The sequence below is a fragment of the Mastigoproctus giganteus genome, chromosome 8 (genome assembly GCF_048544385.1).
Source record: "Mastigoproctus giganteus isolate SK-2022 chromosome 8, ASM4854438v1, whole genome shotgun sequence".
Lineage (NCBI taxonomy): Eukaryota > Metazoa > Arthropoda > Arachnida > Uropygi > Thelyphonidae > Mastigoproctus > Mastigoproctus giganteus.
Window position 1 is genome coordinate 186,848,894 of NC_143582.1, and position 21,746 is coordinate 186,870,639.

General features: G+C 41.4%; 1 protein-coding gene across 2 annotated transcripts in view; it reads right to left on the bottom strand.

The window, feature by feature from the left end:
• Positions 1-1,121: 1,121 nt before the first annotated feature.
• Positions 1,122-21,746, bottom strand: part of LOC150082070 (transient-receptor-potential-like protein) — an 80,825-nt gene continuing 60,200 nt past the window's right edge. Inside the window, exons 4-12 of one of the 2 annotated variants that reach the window (XM_090379953.1) lie at positions 8,855-9,066; positions 8,528-8,661; positions 7,935-8,430; positions 6,349-6,544; positions 5,326-5,538; positions 4,639-4,683; positions 3,594-3,659; positions 3,267-3,382; positions 1,122-1,855 (exon numbers count right to left, since the gene is read on the bottom strand). In XM_090379953.1, the coding sequence (XP_090236079.1) occupies positions 1,465-1,855; positions 3,267-3,382; positions 3,594-3,659; positions 4,639-4,683; positions 5,326-5,538; positions 6,349-6,544; positions 7,935-8,430; positions 8,528-8,661; positions 8,855-9,066 (1,869 nt within the window). In that variant the 3' untranslated portion in view covers positions 1,122-1,464. Of the gene's footprint in view, positions 1,856-3,266; positions 3,383-3,593; positions 3,663-4,638; positions 4,684-5,325; positions 5,539-6,348; positions 6,545-7,934; positions 8,431-8,527; positions 8,662-8,854; positions 9,067-21,746 lie in introns of both variants that reach the window. The other variant, XM_090379952.1, reaches the window with a different exon arrangement.

Sequence of the window (21,746 nt, forward strand, 5' to 3'; positions counted from 1 at the left end):
AATAACGTTTATTGCAACAGACGTACAAATCTACTACGCCACTTTGTAAAATCAGCACTGTATAAAGCTATAATACAAGCTAAGAAAGGTCCAATTGTATCGCATCTCGTGCTGCCATCTATCGGCAATAGCTGGAACTACTACAGCGCGCGTGTCTTTTCATCTCGGCCATAAAGCATTTAAACAACTTTCTGTATTTTCAAAATACAGCATTTTATCTTCTTTATTAAAGAATGTGGAAACAGTTTTAAATTTTATTTGTAAAATAGGTGTTCAGGATGTTAACTACAGTATTTTAAATTATCTATAAATCGACAGTTGATTAGGAAATTCAAATAAGTTGTTTATAATTAATAAATTATGTTAATTTTTTTATTTTCATTCAGCTTAACCAACGAGGGTTGGAAGATACTTAATACACCCTTTAGTTGATTTTATAAGTAAAAACTTATGAAATTTATGATTGCAAGACCTTCTTTGTGCATCGAGATTCAATTAGTTGTTTGACAATCCATCTGTGAACTGTTTATGGGCAGCTACTGCCACTCGACTCAAGTGAGATGTACACAGGGTTCAATGAATATGGACGAAATTTTAAACTTTCTAAAACATTGTAAAAGGACATTTTTTCAAAAGTGGCATCAGAAACCTTGAACAGACCTAACAGTCAAAGACATTGAATTGATCTCAGCCAGTGCCACTAATTTCCACTTTAGTAAACGTTCCGTATGTACAATTGTAGTTGAAAACATCAGATCTCATTTTTCTAATTTTTAAAATTAAATTTTGGGGATCGCATTCCAAATTTTCAAAACCAAAAGATAATGAAACTGGTCGTTTGGTTTTGAAAATTCGATACCAAAAGACAAATGTGTTTTGGTTTGAGAATTTAACTTTAAAAAAATTTTTAATTGGAACTTTTATAACTTCTGCTATTTTACTAAAATAAAGTATGATTTTAAATTAAACAATTAATTTCAATTCACTTAATAATTACAAGTTATATATACAACAATTATAAATTAAGTATAATTTTGAAAATATTTTAACGTTTTATACTTTTATTTAAAGCGCTAAAAGTAGAATAAATTATTTACAACCTGGTAACATTTTTCAGTTATTAATAGCAAGAAACCAAATCGAATCTCTAAACCCCTTCGAAGGGTCACAAAACTAGGATCGTCAATTAATTTTCCAATCATCTTCCTCTCTAAACGAACATATAAAAATCGCAAAGAAATACGAGCTAAACTATTGTATACAACAGATTCCTTATGACCTTGTTGTGACAAAACTAACAGTTAGATACCCACAGAACAGCAGGGGCCAGTTGGCAGTCTTTTTTTTTAGTAAAGACGTTAAGTTGATGGACCTGATGCATAGCAGTCTCTTCTGCCTCGTGGCCAATATCCCAATTAAAAAAAAAAAAAAAAAAAGTGAACCACACTAAAACCCGGCTGACCTTCATAGCTGCGTATATAAGTGAGTCTGATAAAGGTCAGGGGTTACTGTGGGCACTATTGGAGCAGGTGGGTAAGGTCGTCCATGTTGTCTCACTTCACGTACGATTTCTCTCAGTTCTTCTCTCACTCCTACCATTATCTCCCTCTTCAGCAGGTCAAGGTCCTGTGGGGTTAACAGTCCGGCCATTGGTGGACTAGGAATGTCTCTCACTGGAGGTTCGTAAGTGGGATAATTCTCCCGACTTTGCTGTTGCACGCTTCGGACCGGGGAGCCAGAATTGGTGACCAACGTCTGACTGCCTCTCAAGGAGCGAATGATGTCTTTCTTTATGCTCTCTATGTGACCCGAATTTCGTATCGTCTCTCGCCTTCTGTCTTCCCGAAGTTCAAACCTGAAAGAAAACAGAAAAAGGAACTTATCAGATGTAAACTCGATTTCCGCAAATAGTCTGCTAATACGCTACACACACAATCTTTCTCTCGATCAGAAATGGTGCCGAGTGCACTTGACTGATGTCTCTACTTTAATGGGCAACTTGTCGCATTTATCGACTAGAAAAGTAATTTATCTTTCTAACCAGTGCGATTCCTTTCACTCTGTCCACTTTATCAGAGACACACTGAAAGTATCGGATAAGGAAAGTTTTTTAATGGTTGTGAATAATGTTGTATTCCCTCTCAGCAGAGTTATTAATATAATTAAGTGATTGTTCTAAAAATCATTTGGTCTTTTTTTGTGCTTCTATTGTTTTCACCAACAGAGGTCTCATATTTCAGGGGAAAAAAAAAGTTGCGAATTTATTCTCGTTTAGAGTTCAAAATCTTAATAACAAATTCAAAATTGTTTGTCCAAGACCGATAAACGTTGATGGAGGACTAGAATATGGCGAGAATAGCACGAAGCCCTGGATACCCCCTGCTAGCTGTCAACAATGTAGGCCTGTGACCCCAACATGTGGAGAGTGTACATTGAGATCCCTTAATATCAACGGAACAATATTGAGAGATGAAGTGGCTCGTTCCTCTTCAATATTTCAATCTTGTGAGGAGAAGTGGGACGAGCTCTTCGCAGTCCACATCCAGAATCATCTAATTTTTAACAACTGTTAGTAGCAATTGAGCGAATATGGACCAACGTCCCTGTGTCGAAAGCATGACACGTACGCTTTTAACACCTCATTGACCCCATACTATTCTAGGGACTGAAGAGGGCTTTCCTCTCCATTAGCCCTCTTAATACCTGTTAGGTATGTAATATCCTTTCCATTGATTTCGTTAAACTAAAATATCTCCAACTTGTGACGGCAATGTTTTCTTTAGCTCAATCTTTGCAATTATTAGCTACACGCCTTTGAGCAATCGAAGAACGAGAAACTGTTCTGAGTTCTGTGGTTAAGAGCGCTAACCTTAATCGAAGAAAAAGAATTAGCTTCATTCCACTCCATAGGTATAGAACTTACGAACTTTTTGACACCAGGGTTGGGGAATGTTCCGTGGTTCTTCAACTTCCGAAAATGGGACAAAGCCAAAGTAGAATAAACAAATTTTAACAAATAACTGGTGCCTCCCTCATGTCCTTAAATCCTTTCTGCAAAATCTAGAACAAACTCGAAACTTCTATGTAAGATTTTATAAATTTTTTTCAAATTCCCATCACACGAAAAGTCATATTTGACCCATCATGAGCATATGATCGATTTCCAGCACACTGCTATGAAAGAGCCTAATAATTATTAGTTCGTGAAGAATTTATAATTGGTAGGATCTGAATCAGTCTAAATTCACATCTCAACTTCTACTTACCGGAGACTGGATATATCCTGTTTAATCTCCAGCAAGTCATCTTCATTTACACCATCCTGGCGAAGCTGTTTCTTTGTTTGATGGATGTATCGACTGACCAGTCTTTTCATTACTTCCTAAAAATAAACAGCGTTAGGGTAAAGGTCACTTGGAGAGAGGGGAAAAAAATAAAACAAAATAATTGCAAATAGCGATGGATATTTGCAATATTACGCAGCGATACTGCAAAGCAACACAAATTCTGACGTACTGCTCCAACTCCGTTTTAAAATGGACTCGTTTTATCCAAAAGGTAATCAGAATAGGATCCAACTAAAAGGTACACACCTGATAGTTTACTTTGCTTCTTCCAGAATTGACGGAAACCTGTGGGTTAATCCCATTCTGTGGCGGCTGCTAGAAAAGAGAGAAATTCTAAATTTAAATAGCCCATACCCGTTATGGATACTCTTATGACCTTCAAAATGACCTTCACAAGACCTTAAAATGACCTTCAAATTGATTGACCGATTTTGAAGGTCATTTTAAAGGTTTGAAGGTCATTTAAAAATCACTGACTACAGAGATTTTAATGCGTTTTTTTTTTTTTTTTTATTAACATCATATTTCGTTATTCATACGAAAATACGCGTTACAATTTTAAACACTTCACTCGAACAATATCTAGGAAGCGCGTGCAACATTGTGTAGCTTCAGATTCTCCGAGTTGAGATGAGGATTCTTTCTTCGGAAAACATTCATTTGGGTGATGGCTAAAGGAATGTTTAATTGCATACCTTGGTTATATACAGGTTTTGATAGGAATGCAATAGTACACCTGGGATCATTTAATTAGTTACAATTAATGTCTTCGAGTAGCTCGCGTGGCCAATGAGTGCATCATCAATAGTGTTCCTTTAGCAGCTGCTTGTGAGGAATGCCATTTGTCTCCAGCGCACTTTTCCACTTGCTTGGAATGCAGAACGTGATTCAGGACATCAGCTACAACTCCCTGCGTGAATACCAAGCATTTTTCTGGAGCTACTTTAGAATGGCGCAGCACGCGCAGTAACACCACTAACAGCTCACTTCAAATGTGCCACCTACTGGCAACATCTCGTACTATTTTGCAGAAGTTCAATGTAGCTTTTTGATGTTACTCTTCCTCTTCAAAAATAAAGAAGTGAATAAAAGTATTTTTAATCCAAAATAAAATTAATTTTACTAGTCAGTTTGTGAATGGTTCCATTTTTAAAACTGTTCCTCGTTTGCTCATAAGTAAGCAGGAACACGTGATCGTTTTATCGTCCAGAGAATCAAGTAGAGGGCCTGCATGAAAAATTACCCATAATACATTATAAAATAACAGCACGTATTTTTCAAATCCACTTACCTTGTTGTCTGGAGATGTTAAACAGTTGGCAGGAAGAGTTTCGGGCTAAAATTTGAAATAATAAATATTTAGAATCCTTTATTTTTAATAATCCCGATTTAAAATGAATTAATAGCATTTATAATAATTATAGATAAACAATTCAACAAGTTGTCATTATGGGTTTGGTGACTGCCCGAAAGATTCGTTTTATTTATTCAAATGGTAATTTGCCACAAGTCGTTCTTAAATGGATTGCAATTTAAAATAAACTTAAAATACGATTTAGAAAGACTCTTTCTCGCTATAGTAACTTTTAACCAATAAAAAGATTGTTGAATCCATAAAAGACATTTAAAATAACATTCAAGTTTACTTAAATGGTAAAAAATATTACATAAACTGGTATGATGCAAGAAATGTAACCCTCAGTAGTTGGGCCATTCAGGGACGTTGTTAATCGGTAGTTAGTTACCCAATCCATGTAACTATAGTCTTCTCGCAGCTTCCTAATTACGGCTGTAGCGAAAGATTCATCTACGTTTTCCGGTAATCATTCTGTCTTTTTCTCTAGGGACTAAAGAGCTCATTAGCTGGAATCTGAGCAGCGATTAGTGTTGCGCAACTAACCTCCAGCAGTGTAGACTGCCATGAAAAATAAATTTCTTCGCCACATCGTTTAAAAAGACAAAGAAAGTGACCTCTCACCTTTACTGTAGCTACGTCAAACGTCGGGCCGGTACACAACGCCATACCACGTGCACAAACGCGAAATATTATATCTCTTCCCCCTCTGAGAAAGTAGAACACTGATTTGGGACTGATGATTAGGTTGAAAGGAGGAGGTAAAGTGGATCCCTCGTCAAAATAACCCATCCATAGCTTCGATCTGGCAAACTTCCATTCCCGGTCAGCGTGGTCCTGGAAGAAAGACAAAAAAAGAAATTTATAACAAGGATACCTTTACGTGTACACACATTTAGGGAAAGGGGAGAAACATTGAGCTTAATGGGACAGCAGTACGCACTTGTTACTCTCCAAAGGGCCAAATCTCCTATCAGATTTAAGTCAGCTGACCAAGGCGGGTTCTGCTAACACCGATACAAGGCAAGAGTGCGAATACCTGATCGTCATTCCTGTGTCGATTGCGTTCCTTTACCGTCATCAACACAGGAGGTCGCTCTAGTTCTTCGCCAAACAACCTTCATCCACGTCATAACCCTCGTGGCTAAATTTGTAAGCTCGCGAATCCAAAATCGATACCACTGCGTTGATTTGAAGTTTGCTGATTTGAGTCTTCTTAAAGGAACTCACTTACGCGCTACACTGAATGCGTTGCGAGGAAAATAATATATGGAAATTTGCTTTTTACGTTGTCGCGTGAAAGAGAAATTCGTCCTTCTCTGGCATTTGTGCTCGTTGCGTGCGAAGAATACATAACGGGCACGAACAACACAAACGGAAGACACTTAATGGGTAAAGTCACACATAACAGATAAAATGGAGGTACAACACACATGCGATATATGTGGAGACGCCATTTTGGTGAGTCCGGGCAAGTTTGCACCAAAATGGCATCCTCCTGAGATTTAACGTTAACAGTTTTCAATGAAGTGCAATGGTGATGAACTCACCGTTAATAATATTTCAATATGATTATTAAATTAACTGTTAATTTTAAATCGGCACATTCGTTTAATAAAAATAAAGTCATTTAGTCCAAGAACTGACCTCGATGTCTTGAAACGACCTGCTCATCATTGCGATCAGCATGTTGATCATAACGGTCATGGCCATGATCATGTAAGCTCCAAGTAAGGCGTGGCCTACCCACTTAGTGAAGGCCTGGTCTCTCCGAGCACTAAGCTCCTTTATGGGGATCACACCGAACAGAGACCACAAGAGGGTTGTGTAGCTGGCATCGATACTGCAACGAAAATTTGTATTTCGTATATAAATATGTAACAAATATATACAGGGTGTCAAGAAAATATTCACATTTGATGAATCGTAAAAGGAAAAAACAAATTCGAGAAATTAACTACGTAAAATTGAATAAAATGTTGCTTGCCGAAATTCTAAAACGCCCTCTCTACACTTCCATTTAAAGATTTTTCCATTTAACACACCAAAAACGTGACTGGCCAATAAGACACGAGTGGGTGATTATGCCGAGATTGGGTCGCTGCTCTCATTAATGTCATCTCTGTAGATTACACACGGTACTTAAGGAAGTCCTAATTAGCAAAGAAAGTTGAACGTCGTTGTTGGATAGCTTCCTATGAGAGGAAGCTGGAAATGAGTGCTTATGGAAAGAAAAAACATAAAGAGCTCATTTCTTCCTTTTTATTTCATTAATTATCGAATCTCGGTTGGTAAAGAGGGGTTTCCATGTGAAAGAAAATGGCTCATAACAAACTCGATTTTTTGTAATAAAAACTGCAAAGTTTACGCAATTATCTCACCGGATTATCCTCATTATTTATCTTCAAAGTACCTACCACTCGAAACTCTCGATAGTCAGTTATAATTCAAGGACGTATTGAATTTTTTCCCAAATAATCAAAGATTCATCATTTGCATTATTGTAAACAGAAAATTTAGATTTCATTATAAAAATAGAATAAACTTTCATAGCCATTTAAAAATCTCTGATGCATTGTGAAGCAGCGTTGTTGATAGACAGAAGGATTGTTCAAAAAAAACAGAAATTGTTATTATTGGTCAATTAATGGCCTCTCCTCGTGATTGATATATATGGTTAATCAGGATGTACCAAGATTAATCACAATTATCCATGTGTTGATCCTGATTATCATTTTTATCAGGATCATTTTGTTAATTCTGTTTCATCCGATAATCCACTGATAAATCCTGATTATCCACATTAATGATCAGAATTCCCACGGTTAATTAAACCATCTAATTATGCATGTGAAGTTGTAGTAGGGTTTTAGGAGCATCAGCGACTAAGGCCATATTGCTCCATTTTGTAAGGAATTTGATTGATGGATGAAAAACCAAGTTTCCAGTTGGAAAAATCCATGCTACCATCGCCTGAGACCAACTAACTCAAGTTGTGAAAAAGGCCCATAAAAATTCCTCACGTCATTGAGGAGTCCAACTCAGGTGTGGGGAAGATGGCGATTCTATCAACCGTGCTACCCACGAGGACGATTAAACATGTGATAATCTGTTAATCCTGATTATTCGTATGATCATACATCTGTTAAAAGTAGTTATCCTACACTAGTCCAGCCTTCCCACACAATAATTTTTATTTGTTATTGAAAATTATTTTTAAATCACATACTTACGTCATGAACGGGTCATTGTTATGCTGACAGTTATAGGTGACATTTTCTTCCCGAATGACTTTGGTCTCACACACGTCATTGCCGGCATCATAGTACCAGTAGAGTTGGTTAAGCCCACAAGCAAACGAAGTTAGGATGAGAAAGAAGATGAAGAGGAACTTGGCAATATCGATTATCATACACCCGAGCGATATCTGTAAAGGTCCCAGATGTGGATTGGTCTGGAATAAGTAGATGATCCTCGCAAAACTGAATACATTGGCCACGGCAAACACTCCCTCGGCTATAAGTGTAGGATCGTTGTTGGGCCAGCGTGCACGTTCAAGAACTGGTGGTCCATAACGGTCACTTAGGATCTGGAAAAATGCTACAGCCTTTAAGGAAAAGGTGGCCAGATAAAGGGACAACATGATGAAATCTAGCCAGTTCCACCATTGACGGACGTACGCTTTCAAGCCCTCTTCCCATAACTGCTTGCATTCGGCCCATACCATCCCTAGAGAGGGGGGGGTATAAATAACCCGAATTAGCCACGCCTTAATCTCAATTCAAAGAGACTTCAATGCGTCAAATCTTTAAATACACGTACGTACCTGAGACCCAGAAAAAAATGAGCCACTCAACAAACGATGGTTGAGGGCCTCGAATATTTTGTCGTGACCTTTCGCTACCCTCCGTCCGTGTAGATGCGAGCACCAAAAGTAGAAGGAAGAATCCAAATGAGGCACTGAAAGAGAAAAAAACGCACCAATATGCAGGTCCAGTACATTATGCTATTTCATAACAAAATAAGGCATGGCTTTCTAATAGAAAACTTTAGAATTTGTTATTGTTTCTAATGTACCTGAAGAAAGATTTAGACACTACCAGAACGTTCTGCTTCCAGTGAATTTCATATAATGATAGACAGGAGCACTTACCTGTGATATATGAACTTCATAAACGGAGATCGGACCAACCTGCCCACCTTGGAACGGGGGAAGAACAAGTAAAACATCGATATCAGAGGGATGCAGGAGATCAGGCCCGCGCAGAGTAGAATCTTGACAAGACTGTTTCTTCTCCTCCATACCGGTAGACCTTCGTACCAAATTGAGGTTAAGAGCTGCTGGCAGTTAGGGTGAGCAACAAACTGAAAATACACAAAAGGAGCACGCCATATTATCACCATTCTCTTCGTATCGCTACAGCAGAAACTCCTACATTTGTTGCATAAACTCGGCAACTGAGATTTGTGACGTAATATATCATCAGTTGAGTGGCGTTCATTTTCATTAGGCCTAATAAACTGAACGTCATTGGAATGCGCGAGCGAATAACTGAACAATCGACCCACACACAGTGTTCATCACTGCGAGTCATGCACGATGATTCCATGTAGCCAAAATGCCTGACATTGACTTCAACAACTCACTAACTGCAACACGACATCAGCGAGCAGAAATTTAGTAATAAATTCCGATTAACTCTGCAACAGATCGAACAACGTTGACAATTTACCTTCCTTAAATTAAATATAAGAATTTTCGTATCGAAACACGGGCAAAGGGACTCGTGCAGTGGAAGTAAATTGTCAAGCAGAGCGCAAAATGTGGGTTGAAAAGCTTTCATTTAAGACAGCTGTAGCGTGTGATGGGGGCTCTCGGATAAAAGCCTGCTCGAACACCGCGCGCGCGTTCCATTTTTCTACTCGCTTTCGAATCTCTCTCTCTCTCTCTCTCTCTCCCCCATCCCCCCCTCCTAAAATTTCAGGTGTTTTCGAGCAAAAAAAAAAAAAAAAAAAAAAAACAACACGCATAATCGAGAATGATGCATACTCTTCAAATCTGAGGAACCAAGGCCAAAAATAAAGCAGTACCTCCACATCAACTATAGCGAGCCAATTTTAATCTTGTTTACCCACGCGACTGCTGGGAAATGTGTTGTGAAATTAAAGCGATAGTATTCCGGGGCCGGGGCCATGGTAGCTTGTGGCAGCGTTGCCGGCTTGCTGAATAGCTGATCGAGGTTGAATTCTAGCTGCTATCCTCATGGGAATTCAGCATTGAGTTTGGCGGCCTCAAACCGTAGTCGTGACGTCGCCCCCCCCCCCCCTCACAACAGACAAACCGCCATTCGCGAGGAGGGGTACGCGAAAGTTCATTACAAAAAATATATATGGATTTTTATTCCAAAAGAAATATAAGGAAGGGTGGACAAATCTTTCTTCTAGAGCGAAATATAAAATTTCCTTAAAATCCTTCCACTGGGAACAGTTTATTACATGCAGACGGACAAACAAAGAAATAATGTTAGCCAACACGATTTTTACCTGCAAGAACTTAAATGCTGTTTTTAACCAATTTTTATGCGTGGATTTCGAAAGTCACCATGGTAGTGTCACATCACGTCACAGTTATTAAATATAGAGGGAGTTAGCAAATAATTACATTTTGTAGGCTGTGCCAAGGTTTTTCAAGTATTAACTGATCGTGACATGTCCTTAGGGATGTAAGTCTATCCTCCAAACGTAAATCCCCTCAAAAGTAGGAGGGCCGCATCTTCCTACTCTCGAGGGCCCTCCTGCCACTTCACAAGATGTTGACTATCAGCCAGTACGTTTAGGTTGTGAGGTACATTTAATCAAACAAGATGAGTTGAATGATTAGGTTACAGTAGTGGAATATACTCGCAGCAGGAACAAACATTCCAGTGTTTCAAAAAAAGACAAGTTTTCGAAATATTTTGCTATGGAGGACAGTTTGTGTTTTTGCAAAGATATCATCGGACTTCTGAAAGAACTAGGGGTCGTGCATAAATCCATTGAATGGCTTTTATTCACAGATGCCTCAGAATTAAGTTTAAAAGCAGTTTTGCTTTATAATGGCAACTAATTTCCACCAGTTCCTAGGTTTCATTCACTTTTACTTAAAGTCATGAAAGCATTTCTAAGGTTCTACATGCTATAAAATACCAGGATTATTTTTGAAACATATAAAGTGATCTTAAGATTATTGGTTTGCAGGGGGGTTCACGAAATAGTTTTGTTTTTTGTGTTTGTGAGACAGCCGTAAGACAGAAGAAGAATATTATGTTGTGCAACATTGGGACACGTTCATACCAGGTCAATGTAACGTAAAAGACATTCCTTTAGTGCAATCAAACAAAGTTCTTCTTCCACCCCTACACATCAAACTTGAATTGATGAAAAATTTCGTGAACGGACTAGATAAAGAAGGTAACGGATTTGCATACCTGACAAGTGTGTTTCCTAATTTAACATACCCCAAACTTATGGAAGGAATTTTCGTAGGACCCCAAATTAGAAAACTCCTGAAAAACGATGTGTTTGAAACCCAGTTAAAGGAGGTTGAATGGCGATCATTTAAGGAGGTAGTACATGGTTTTTTTTGGGTAATAGGAAAGAAGAAAACTATGAAATGTTTTTTTTTTTTTTTTTTTTTTTTTTTTTTTATGAAAACCCCAAACACGAGAGGTATTAGAACCTCTAGTACTTGGTACCGTGCTCGGTTTGGAGGTTGAGAAGACGAAAGAAGATATTTGTTGATATTGGACTTGAACTTCAGCAGATTGTAATTTTCAGGAAATACGTATGAAGGAAGGTTGTTCCAGAAAACGGCAGTTGAATGAGTAAATGAGGAAGATGAAAAGTTGGTTCTGTGGGTTTGAAGTTGGACAGTAAATGGATGTTGGCTGGTGGCGGCACGTGTTCGGACTGTTTTGAAAGAGAGAGCGGGAATTATAGAAGCCAATTCAGAAGAACAGTGCCCATGGAAGTATCTGTAGAAGAGGCATGCAGCAGAAACAGTGCGTCTATGAGAAAGCAAGTGGAGAGACTGTTAGAGATGAATCATTAATTAACCAAACTGCCCTCTTCTGAATGGAATCAAAAAGCCTGAGAGAGGTTTTGGGGGCACCACCCCAGATGTGGGAACAATATTCCATGGCAGGGTGGATTTGCGATTTATACAGAGTGAGCAGCTGTTTGGAAGAAAAGTAACGCCGAGGGCTAAAGAGAAAACCAAGTTTTTTAGATGCAGAGGAAGCAATATTTGTAATGTGCTTGTGCCAAGAGAGATCAGAAGTCAGGGTAATCCCCAAAAGAGATAAATCAACTTGCCTAGAAATCGGAGTGTCGGCAAAGATAAGCATAGGAGCAGAAGAATCCTTTTTGCGAGATATAAGACAAGACTGAGTTTTAGAAGGGTTGAAATAAACTAAGTTGTCTTTGCCCCACTGGAGAATTACCTGGAGATCGGCATTTAAGGAATTGGCAGCAGAGTTTCGAGAACTTGAAGCTGCTTGAGCTGGACAAGGTTTCTCAAAATGGAAAGTTGAATGCAATGTGCTATCATTGGCAAAACTATGGATAGGATTTCCAGTCAATGGAAGAAGGTCATTAATATACAAGAGGAAAAGGGTGTGGAAAAGAACTGAACCTTGGGGGACACCGGCATTAGTGGAGAAGTTAGAAGACAGAGGGCCATCTACCATCACCCTCGGTGAGTGATCAGAGAGAAAACTGGATAACCAATTACTAAAAACAGTTGGAAAAACCAGCCAATAGGCATAAGATGAAAGCTTGTTTAGAAGACCTTTAGGCCAAACACGATCGAAAGCCTTTGAGAAGTGAAGAGCAACTGCTTGTGTGTCACCGAACTTTTCTATTGAATTTGACCATAAATGGGTAACATAAGCCAGAATATCACAAGTGGATCGACACTGACGATCGTTGATCAGACGGAAGGTTTCTAGATAGTTTAAGAGTTGGCAGTTAATTGATTTCTCCATTACTTTAGAAAGAGTAGAAGTAATTGCAATGGGACGATAATTGGATGGGAGGGATTTGTCACCTTTTTTAGGAACTGGCTCGATATGAGCAAATTTCCAAACAGAAGGAAAAACACCTTTGGAATAAGAAAGTGAAAAAAGGCGGCAAACAATAGGAGTAAGTTCAGAAGCACTGGTTTTGAGAACAAGTGGAGAAATACCATCGGGACCTGGAGCTTTCTTAGCATCAAGATTCGTCGACATCCTTTTGACGGAAGACCACAGGAGGCATTGAATGGAGCATGTTGGGAATGGTGGGAGGTGTTTTACCAAGATCATTAATATATGAGTTGGAAGAAAAATGGAATGCTAACAGGTCAGCTTTATCCTTGGCTGAAGTGACAACAGAACCATCTGGTTTGGACAGAGGTGGGAGCAGAGATGGGCAAAAGTTGCGGCCAATAGCTTTCGCAAGAGACCAGAATGCTCGGCTACGATTAGGGCAAGAAGCAAGTTTTCTACTCTTAGCCTGTTCAAAATGTAGTTTGGACTGATTAATAATTGCTTTGCAATTGTTGCGAGCTTTGGTGTAGGCAGAAAATAAAACTGAAGAATTGGAAACAAGCCAATTACGATATGCAACATTCTTCTCTTGAACAGCCTTAGTACGTTTATTACAAAACCAAGGTTTAGATAAAGGACGAGATTTTAAAGTGGAGTGTGGGATAAACGATTCCATTCCTGCAAGAATATAAGGTATAAGGTATGTTAGTGTCTAACGGCTCCTGGGATTTCTCCCATCTCCGCGGGTGTACATTGTATCGGGGCCAGAGATTTGAAGTGTGTGGGGGTCATGTGCTGTATATTGCGTTGTGCCCTTTGTTCCTCCGGTCTATTAGCCGCCGAGCCCCTAGTGGGACCCGACCTTACCACACCATGCCACGGGGAGGCTGACCGGGTGTACCACTGTAGCTAGAGTACTCTGGCGGGTCCTGCCACCTACTTTCCTGGGATTTCAGTGGCTAGGACCAGATTTAAGAATGAGATGATCGCTGTTTCTTGAGCAACGGTTGTAATTTTAACAGAGCGTAGGGTTGTTCGCTGATAACTTGTTCTAGGGCCAAATAGGTCGGGCAGTAATTTTGATGTTTTTAGATTTAGACCTGTGGGGGCATGAGTGTGTGTGTATATAAAAATATATATACACACACACCCACACACAAATATATATATAAACTAAAAAAAAAAAAAAAACGTTGTGCAAGAGAAAAGTAAGGGAGGAAGGCAAAAAGACTGGAGGGTAGGAAACAGAAGAAAGGGGCCAATAGAGAAGATGGCCCCTGATGACAGTGTGGCATGCCCAACGCCTCACCAGAGAGAAGAGTGGGGTGGCGGGTGGACGAAAACCACCTCCCCACAAAAAAAAAAAATAATAAATAAAAATAAAAAATAATAATAATAAATAAAAAAAAAAAAAAAAAAATCATTCTGTAAGAGAAAAATAGGGGGGGAGTAAAGAACGGATGGCAGGAAACAGAAGAAAGCCGGGAAAAAAAAAAAAAAAAAATGAGAGAGAGATATACCCCGCAAGTTCAGGGTAGGTACAGCTAGCACGGCCAGTCAGTTGCAGCCGACAACTTGCTGGAAATCCAGCAGTGTGAGTGCTGCTATGGTGGATAGGTCATGTTCCGTAAGGTCTAGTTCAGGTGCCGTCATTGGGACTCCATTTGGTGAGTCTTTGTCGCATCCAGACTGAAGGCTGGTCCAGTAGTCCATCAGAACGAACAGTGGGGGTGGTCAAAACCGGGAGTCCAAGATTAATGGTCAAGTCCAGGGATCGATGCTAGGCCTCTTCTTGATGAGATGTGTCACGTCTGGTCGAGAAATGTTTGTCCAGGAATCAATGATGAGGAATTTGTCAAAGTATGTGTGGACCCTGTCTTTGATTGCACTGCTGGTCAAGTCTTGTGCAAGTTGGTCCAAGGCATTAGCATTCATGGCTCAATGATGAATAGCAACAATTGGCAGTCATGGTTGTTATGACCTATTGATTCGGATACTAAGGTGGTGGTAGTGCTTTCTGCCTGGTAAATAAGTCCATTGCAAATTGAGTCAGAGCTCGGTAAGTTTCTTCATTCTGTAGGGTGAGGTGTTCTTGATTTTGGTAGTTGAAGCGTAGTTTTGTTATTAGGATCCTCCTGAAGTCCTCGTAGATTTCACAGCTGTGGGCAAGGTGCTCCCACGTCTGATCCTCTCCACAGTGGCAGCGGGGTGAGTCTGAAATTCTGAAGTCATGTAGTTTTTTCTGGAAGGAGCCATGTCCAGTGAGGAGGTAGGTAGCATAGAGTCCTGGTGAAAACCAGACAGGTGTGAGGGGGTAGAAGGCCCTGACATCAGGGAGGAATCTTTTGGTGACAGCGCCTTTAGTTGATGTCTGCCATCTTTCTTGCCAGGTGTCTGTTAGATGTTCATTAAGTCTCATCTTTTCAGCGTTTCTATTATTTGCTGGGTCAGTGGTGAAACCTGCACAAGTAACTGCTCTTCCTTTGGCTATTTGGTAGAGCAACCCATGACGAACAATCTCCAGGTCCAGTGGAAGAGATCCAGTGAGGACCTGTAGCGCATGGGTGCTGACAGTGCGACAAGCACGCGAGGACAGAAGGAGAAGAGAGCGCTGGATAGTTCCTAGGCGCGATCTGTTTACTACGGTATTGGCCTTCTTGTACCAGACTCCAGAAGCATAGGTGATAACCGGGATGAAAACTGCCTTATAGAAGAGTGACAGCGTTCTCTTCTTTAAGCCCCAGTCCTTCCGGGCAACTCTTGAGACTTGGGCAGCATACTTCCTGATCTTAATCCTGAGTTGGTCTAGATGAGGAGTGAAGGAAAGGTTTTTGTCTAAGATCAAACCTAGATATTTAAGCTCTGTTTTTAGTTTTACTGTAACACCATTGACCTTGATTTGGGGTGGTCTTCTCAAATCAAGGGTGCCTTTTAGTAGGATCGAATTGGTTTTCTCTGGGGAGATCTTTAGGTTGTTATGCTCTGCCCAAGCTTGAAGGGTGGAGATGGCCTGGTTGGCAGTTGCTTCTAGTTGGGTTCTGTTATTGGCAGAAAAGAGCATGACCAGGTCATCTGCATAGGCCTGGGTTTGTACATTGTTGAGTTTGGTGTTCAGGAAATCATCCAGCACCAGATTCCAGAGGAGAGGCCCCAGGACAGATCCCTGAGGGCATCCCCTGAAGACTGGTCTGGAGACACTGCAGTGGGGAGCAGACACGACAACTCGCCGGTCCTGGAGATAGGTCTTGATGCATCTATATAAGTTTCCTGGGACATGCGCTCTTCGGAGTCTGCCCAGGACGCTGGGCCACCAGAGGGAATCGAAGGCACCAGCAAAGTCAAAGGAGATTAGTAGAAAGTATTTGGAGTTGCAGTTGGTAGCAGCTTCAATGATTGTTTCCAGTGCATCAATCGTGGAGCGTCCTTTCCGGAAACCGTACTGCTTAGGTGAGGAGAGACCAGCGTCATTGTAGTGGGCTTCTATTCTATGGGAGATCATCCTTTCGAGAAGTTTGCTGAAGACTGGCAGCAGTGCAATGGGCCGGTAAGATTGTGGCAGATCATGTGGTTTGGTTGCATTCTTCAATATAAGTCTAAGGATTGCAGTCCTCCATTGTGTGGGGAAGAATCCTTGGTGGAGACAGTGGTTTAACAGATTGAGTATTGTAGTGGGAATAAGTTCAATGGCCTTCTGGACGATTTCTGGATCGAGCATGTCTCTGCCCGGAGCCTTCTTGTTTCTGATTCTAGATGCAGCTAAGTTGAGCTCGGTTGTGGTGAAGGGTTCTTCAATTGCAGTTGTGTGATATGTTTCATTTTCCATGCAGAGCTGTAGCTGTTCCGGTGTGTGTGGGTCAGCAGGCTGCTGAAATGTAGCGTCTAAAATATTATTGATAGTATCTTGCCACGATCTGGTATACAGTCCGTTCGGTAATTTTGTGGTTGATACGACCTCGCCTCTGGGAAGCTTGTTAGTGGTCACTTTGTACACAATCCCCCAGGGATCGGCGTTCCCTTCAGTGCTTACCAGGGCTTCCCATGGGCGCCTTTTGCGCTGTTTTATTGTTGTGGTATACTGGTTCCTGGTCACTCGATATTGCTGCAGTAAAGCCTCTGTTTCTTCTGGAGGCCATGTTCTTCTTGCACGTTGATAGCGTTTTCGTCGGTAAATGACTTCGCGTCTAAGAGCCTGGAGTTCAGGTGACCACCAGGGGACAGCACCAGGTGTGAATCTCTTCTTTTTGATAGCCTTGTTTGCAGCATTACTGACGAGCTGTGTAATTGCACATTGATGCTGGTCTGGGCTGAGGCCGCTAGGATTGAAGCGGCTGGCTGCACTGGTCAATTCCTCCTTAAAAAGGTTCCAGTCAGCCTTATTCAGGGCATATCTTCTTTGTTGAGTTCGGTTGGTTGGTTGTGTGACTAGTGAACGGTGTAGTTGGAAGGTTAGTACCCTGTGGTCAGAGGTGGTCCAGTCCTCACGGACTGTCCAGGAAGCAAGGTGCTGAGCAATGGAGCTTGAGGCTAAGGTGATATCTATTGTAGCTTCCCACAGGGTACTAGAGAAAGTTGGCAGGCAATTAGGTTTGTTTAGAATGACCAGGTTGCTGTTAGACAAGTAGTCCTCAAGACGTTGGCCATTTCTATTTCCTCTGTGATTTTGAGTTCGGCTGTGCCAGGCTGGGGACCTGCAGTTAACATCAGCCCCTATAATGAGTTTAGCATTTGGCATTTGTAGCTGGATGGTCTGTAGATATCGGGTGGCAGGAAGAATATCTTCCCCCGGTCGACAGTATATCGAAACTAAGTAGAATTGCCCCAGTGGTGAAATTACATGGGCGCACACAGCCCAGCTAGTACACAGATCAGTGATTTTGGTGACAGTCAGTTCGGGATTGCGAACGACGATCGCGGCCCAGGGTGTGTCACCATCAACCTGGACCACTTTAAATCTTAAGGGGTAGCCTTTTACCTCCTTGTTATGAGTGTATGGCTCCTGAAGCAGCAGCACATCTAAGTTCTCTTCATCTGCCTTTTTGACCAGTTGTGCAGCAACAGCCTTGGCCCTCTGAGCGTTATGTTGTGCTATTTTCACAGTGTGGGTATTTAGGTTTGGTCTGTTACTCCCCATATTCTATTCTTGATTGTTGAGCACTTCTGGCTTTGAGATAAACTGGGCAACTGCTGTCACGGAGCGAATGGTTGGCTGGCACTTTTAGGGCCTTGCAATTGGCACACGTGGGAGGTTGAGACTTTTTGGGACATGTAGCGTATTCATGCCCCATTTCGGCACAGTGGCCACAGGTGGGAAGATTTTGCCTGCACGTGTGCGTGGTGTGGCCGAAACGGCAGCACCTGAAACATTTGGGGACGGCTACATGCTCCCTAAAGCGGTGGCTGCCCCAGTTGATGTAAATTCTTGTTTGTTGGGAGAGATCTTCCAGGCCTTGGGTGATAGCTCAAAGACCCAGTTAATGGTGTGCCCAGCTCTGGGTTTTGTTTGGAATTTAGGGATTATGTGAGAAGTTGGTTCTTCATCTGGGAGTTCCTGTTTCAAGTTTCTGTGGAAAATTTCGCTTTGCAATTCCTCTGGAAGGAGATCCTTGTCCACATCTAGTACCAGTATGCAAGGGCCCTTTTGTCTAGGGGGCTCGGCCAGGAGTCCCAGAGATGGTAATTTAGGATTCTTAACAATCAGTTCAGCATCCTCTTTTGTGGCTGTTTCTATAATTACTCCTGTATTTCGCGTTTTGCGAATTGACTTGATTTTAGTGTTCTTTAAGTCATCTGTCAAGGAATCCATGATGGTCTTCTTGACCTCCTCACTGGACATACGACCTTCATTGGTAAGGGGTTTAAGTACCACAAAGTTAGGTCTGGGTGATAGCGTTTTCTTCAGTGTAGTCCGTAGGTTGGTACCTGAATTGTTTGTCTCGTAGCTCAGTTCCTGAGATTCGGTGGTGACTTCCTCAGCGTCTGGGCATATGTGGAGTCGCGCTGTCGCATTTGTTTTACTCCACAGTCAGTGTAGGCTTCCAATTTTGCAGTTGCCTTTTCGCTTTCCAGGTGAGTCTGGATAAGCAGCGATTCTAGCTTATTCCATAGGGTGACGATTTCTGCCCTAAGAAGTGTTGTAATTCTGTTAGTTGGCTCTTTGAGCACGTTCTCCAGTGCTACTTTGAGTTGTAGCGATTGTTGGATAACTGTCCCCTCAGGCATGCTGGGGTCAAGGGGGAGGTCAGGTTGTCTCATATCTGTGTACTCGGTTTGGGAGAGGGGGGGTTCCATGGTCCCTCTGTTTTGAGATTTTGACCTGGTTTTTCGATCAAATTTGGTACCGATTGATTTTTTGTTCTTAATGGGGGGTTCAGTTTAAGATCCCTCATGTTCTTCGTGTTGCTCTGCTATTTTAGGGTTGTCGGTCACTGGCAGGGTTGTGTTTACAGCCGATTTCCTCGATTTACCCTCCATTTTGAGCAGATACGAATTGGCGAGTTCACTGCGGATGAGCGAGTGGTGAGACAGTCTCACAGAAGGAGCTCAGAAAATGAGTGCAGATGATACCCACTGCAAGTTAGTAGGTGAATCAACTTAAGAAGTGCTACACAAGAACAGTTACCACCAATAGGATTTACGTGCTGTTAAGTCACGTGCTATTTGCCCTGGGATGACATCCATATGGTCATTATAATGGTATTAAGTTACACCAGTGCTTGCAACATTATTTATATCAAGTGTAACAATTATAATTTCTGCCGAAATTGCCAAAATCAGCCGTTCACATCCAGTATCAGCGCCCTAATTTAAATAGCCGACTGGGCTAGGTGAGTAAAGTGCCTGCCTGGCAACCCAAAGGTCGCGGCTCAAATCCCTCCTCGGGCTTGGATCAGAGTACTGCAAAAACCTTGGGAGGTGTATTATAGCCACAGAAGCCGATGCGCCAACAACTAACTAGGGTTAAACGAGGCAGTCAGCGATTCCTGAGTTAGGCCTAACAATATTACAAAGGTAATAAACTAATATTAACAGTTTACAAAATCTATTAAAATTTATATCCAGTTAGGGAAAAACTTACTGACAATTTCTGCACAACAACTGAATTAAATAAAACACAATGAATACATTAGGATATTAAATGAAATGCAGCATACTAAAACGTCAACCGTACTAACAACGACACTAGCGACATCCATCTCCTGCAAGAATAATTTCACTGACACGATCTGAGCAAACGTTGACATCAGAAGTTTTGAAACATTAATCCGACCGAGCGAAAGAAGAAAAGAAGTCTCGCAGGTCATCCCATTTTGCATTCTTGTAATGCCAAACAATACGAGGTTGGGAATAGCCATGAGATAAAGGTTCCATTGGAGAAGAGACAATCACCAAGTTGGGATCTGAAGTGCCTAAAGGACCTCTTCACTTCGACCGTGTACTTAGAAGGGTTGTTTGTGAGAAAAAAGATCAAGCGTGTTGGCTGTATGATTAGGATTGTCCGGTATTCTTGTAGGTAAATGAACAATCTGTTCAAGGTCATTAGTAATTGCTAAAGCCTCAGCATCTCGATTAGCTGGGTCGGTGTGACTAGAAAATGGAAGCCAGCGGGAATTGTGAACATTAAAATCACCAAGGAAAATTACATCTCCGTTAGGAAAGTTGGACTGGAGAAAGTCAAGTTGCAAAGAGAGGAAGTCAAAGAGTTCCAAGTGATTAGTGGAGTTGGGAGAACGGTAGAGACAACAGATGAATTTGACACAATGAGGTAGAGAGATTTTAAGCCAGAGAAGATCAAAGAGAGGAGATTCCAAATTGACAAGTCTCTGACAGGGAATATCAGAACGGACATATGCACAAGTATCACCTTTGAGGCGAAAGGAATCATACAGCGAATAATTTGGGCATCTGAGATGAGCAGTAGTTGAATCAACCGATAACTGAGATTCTGTCAGAAAAGGTACATGGGGTTTGGCAGACTGCAAGTGGAAATGGACGTCGTTGAGATTAGAATTGAGACCACGTATATTTGTGAAATGAATTAGGAAGTGCTTGGGAGGTTTAGATCTTTTCGCAGATAAGCTTGCTCTATTATTTTGACAATTCATGGTGTATTCAATAGTAAGAAAAAGTGGGTGGGACATGCTGTATAAAGTAATGAAATTTTTGGATATGCCGTACACATGGTAAGAATATACCCAGATCCTTGACATACCGTGGCCTCGACAATGCTCCCCGCATACACACTACTCGGGCTCCCTCCAGTCACTATCTGGCAGAGTAGAGGTAGCAAGATTATAAACTAGCTGATCCGGAAACCTCCTAGAGAGTTACCAATAGGTTCGGTCCGGTGTACTAACTAGCGGCCGGCCTGCGAACACCGTTTTAGAGCTGTACCCTCGAAATGTAAGGAATATTAGATCTCGCCATGGTGTTCATCATAACCTCAAAAGTCATCGATCATACTGCATGATGAAAGAGATAGGGAAGGGTTGACCGGAACTTAGCTTTGGAGACTAAACATGGGTTCCACCACTTCAAGCCTCCAATAAGCAAAGTGGTGGTATTTCACCGGTTGATGAGAGTCATCTACCACCTAGTACTGCCTGGTAACATAGAGGGGTGGCGTTCCTCCATGTGGTGTGGGCGCCACACCTCGACCCCTGCTTACGTTGGTTCACACCTGGGTGGTCACCCACATTGTGCATGGGGGTTATACCCAGGATAAGTAACAGTCCCACCATCGTGGCACCTACCAGTATAGCACTACTTCCGGTAGGTGCAGGATTTGTGCATTACAGCACACAGAGAATGGTGGATCCAGGTGTTAGTTAATCCCTGGTGGCGAAATGGCCTGACATAATGCTCTTTTTTTCAGGCCTGTCTTGCAGACGTTCTGAGCTTTCTCAGGAGTAAAAGGTGGAGATGGGCTTGTGTCTAGGAGCCACCCTTCATATCAGGACACACACAATCAATGTACAGAAA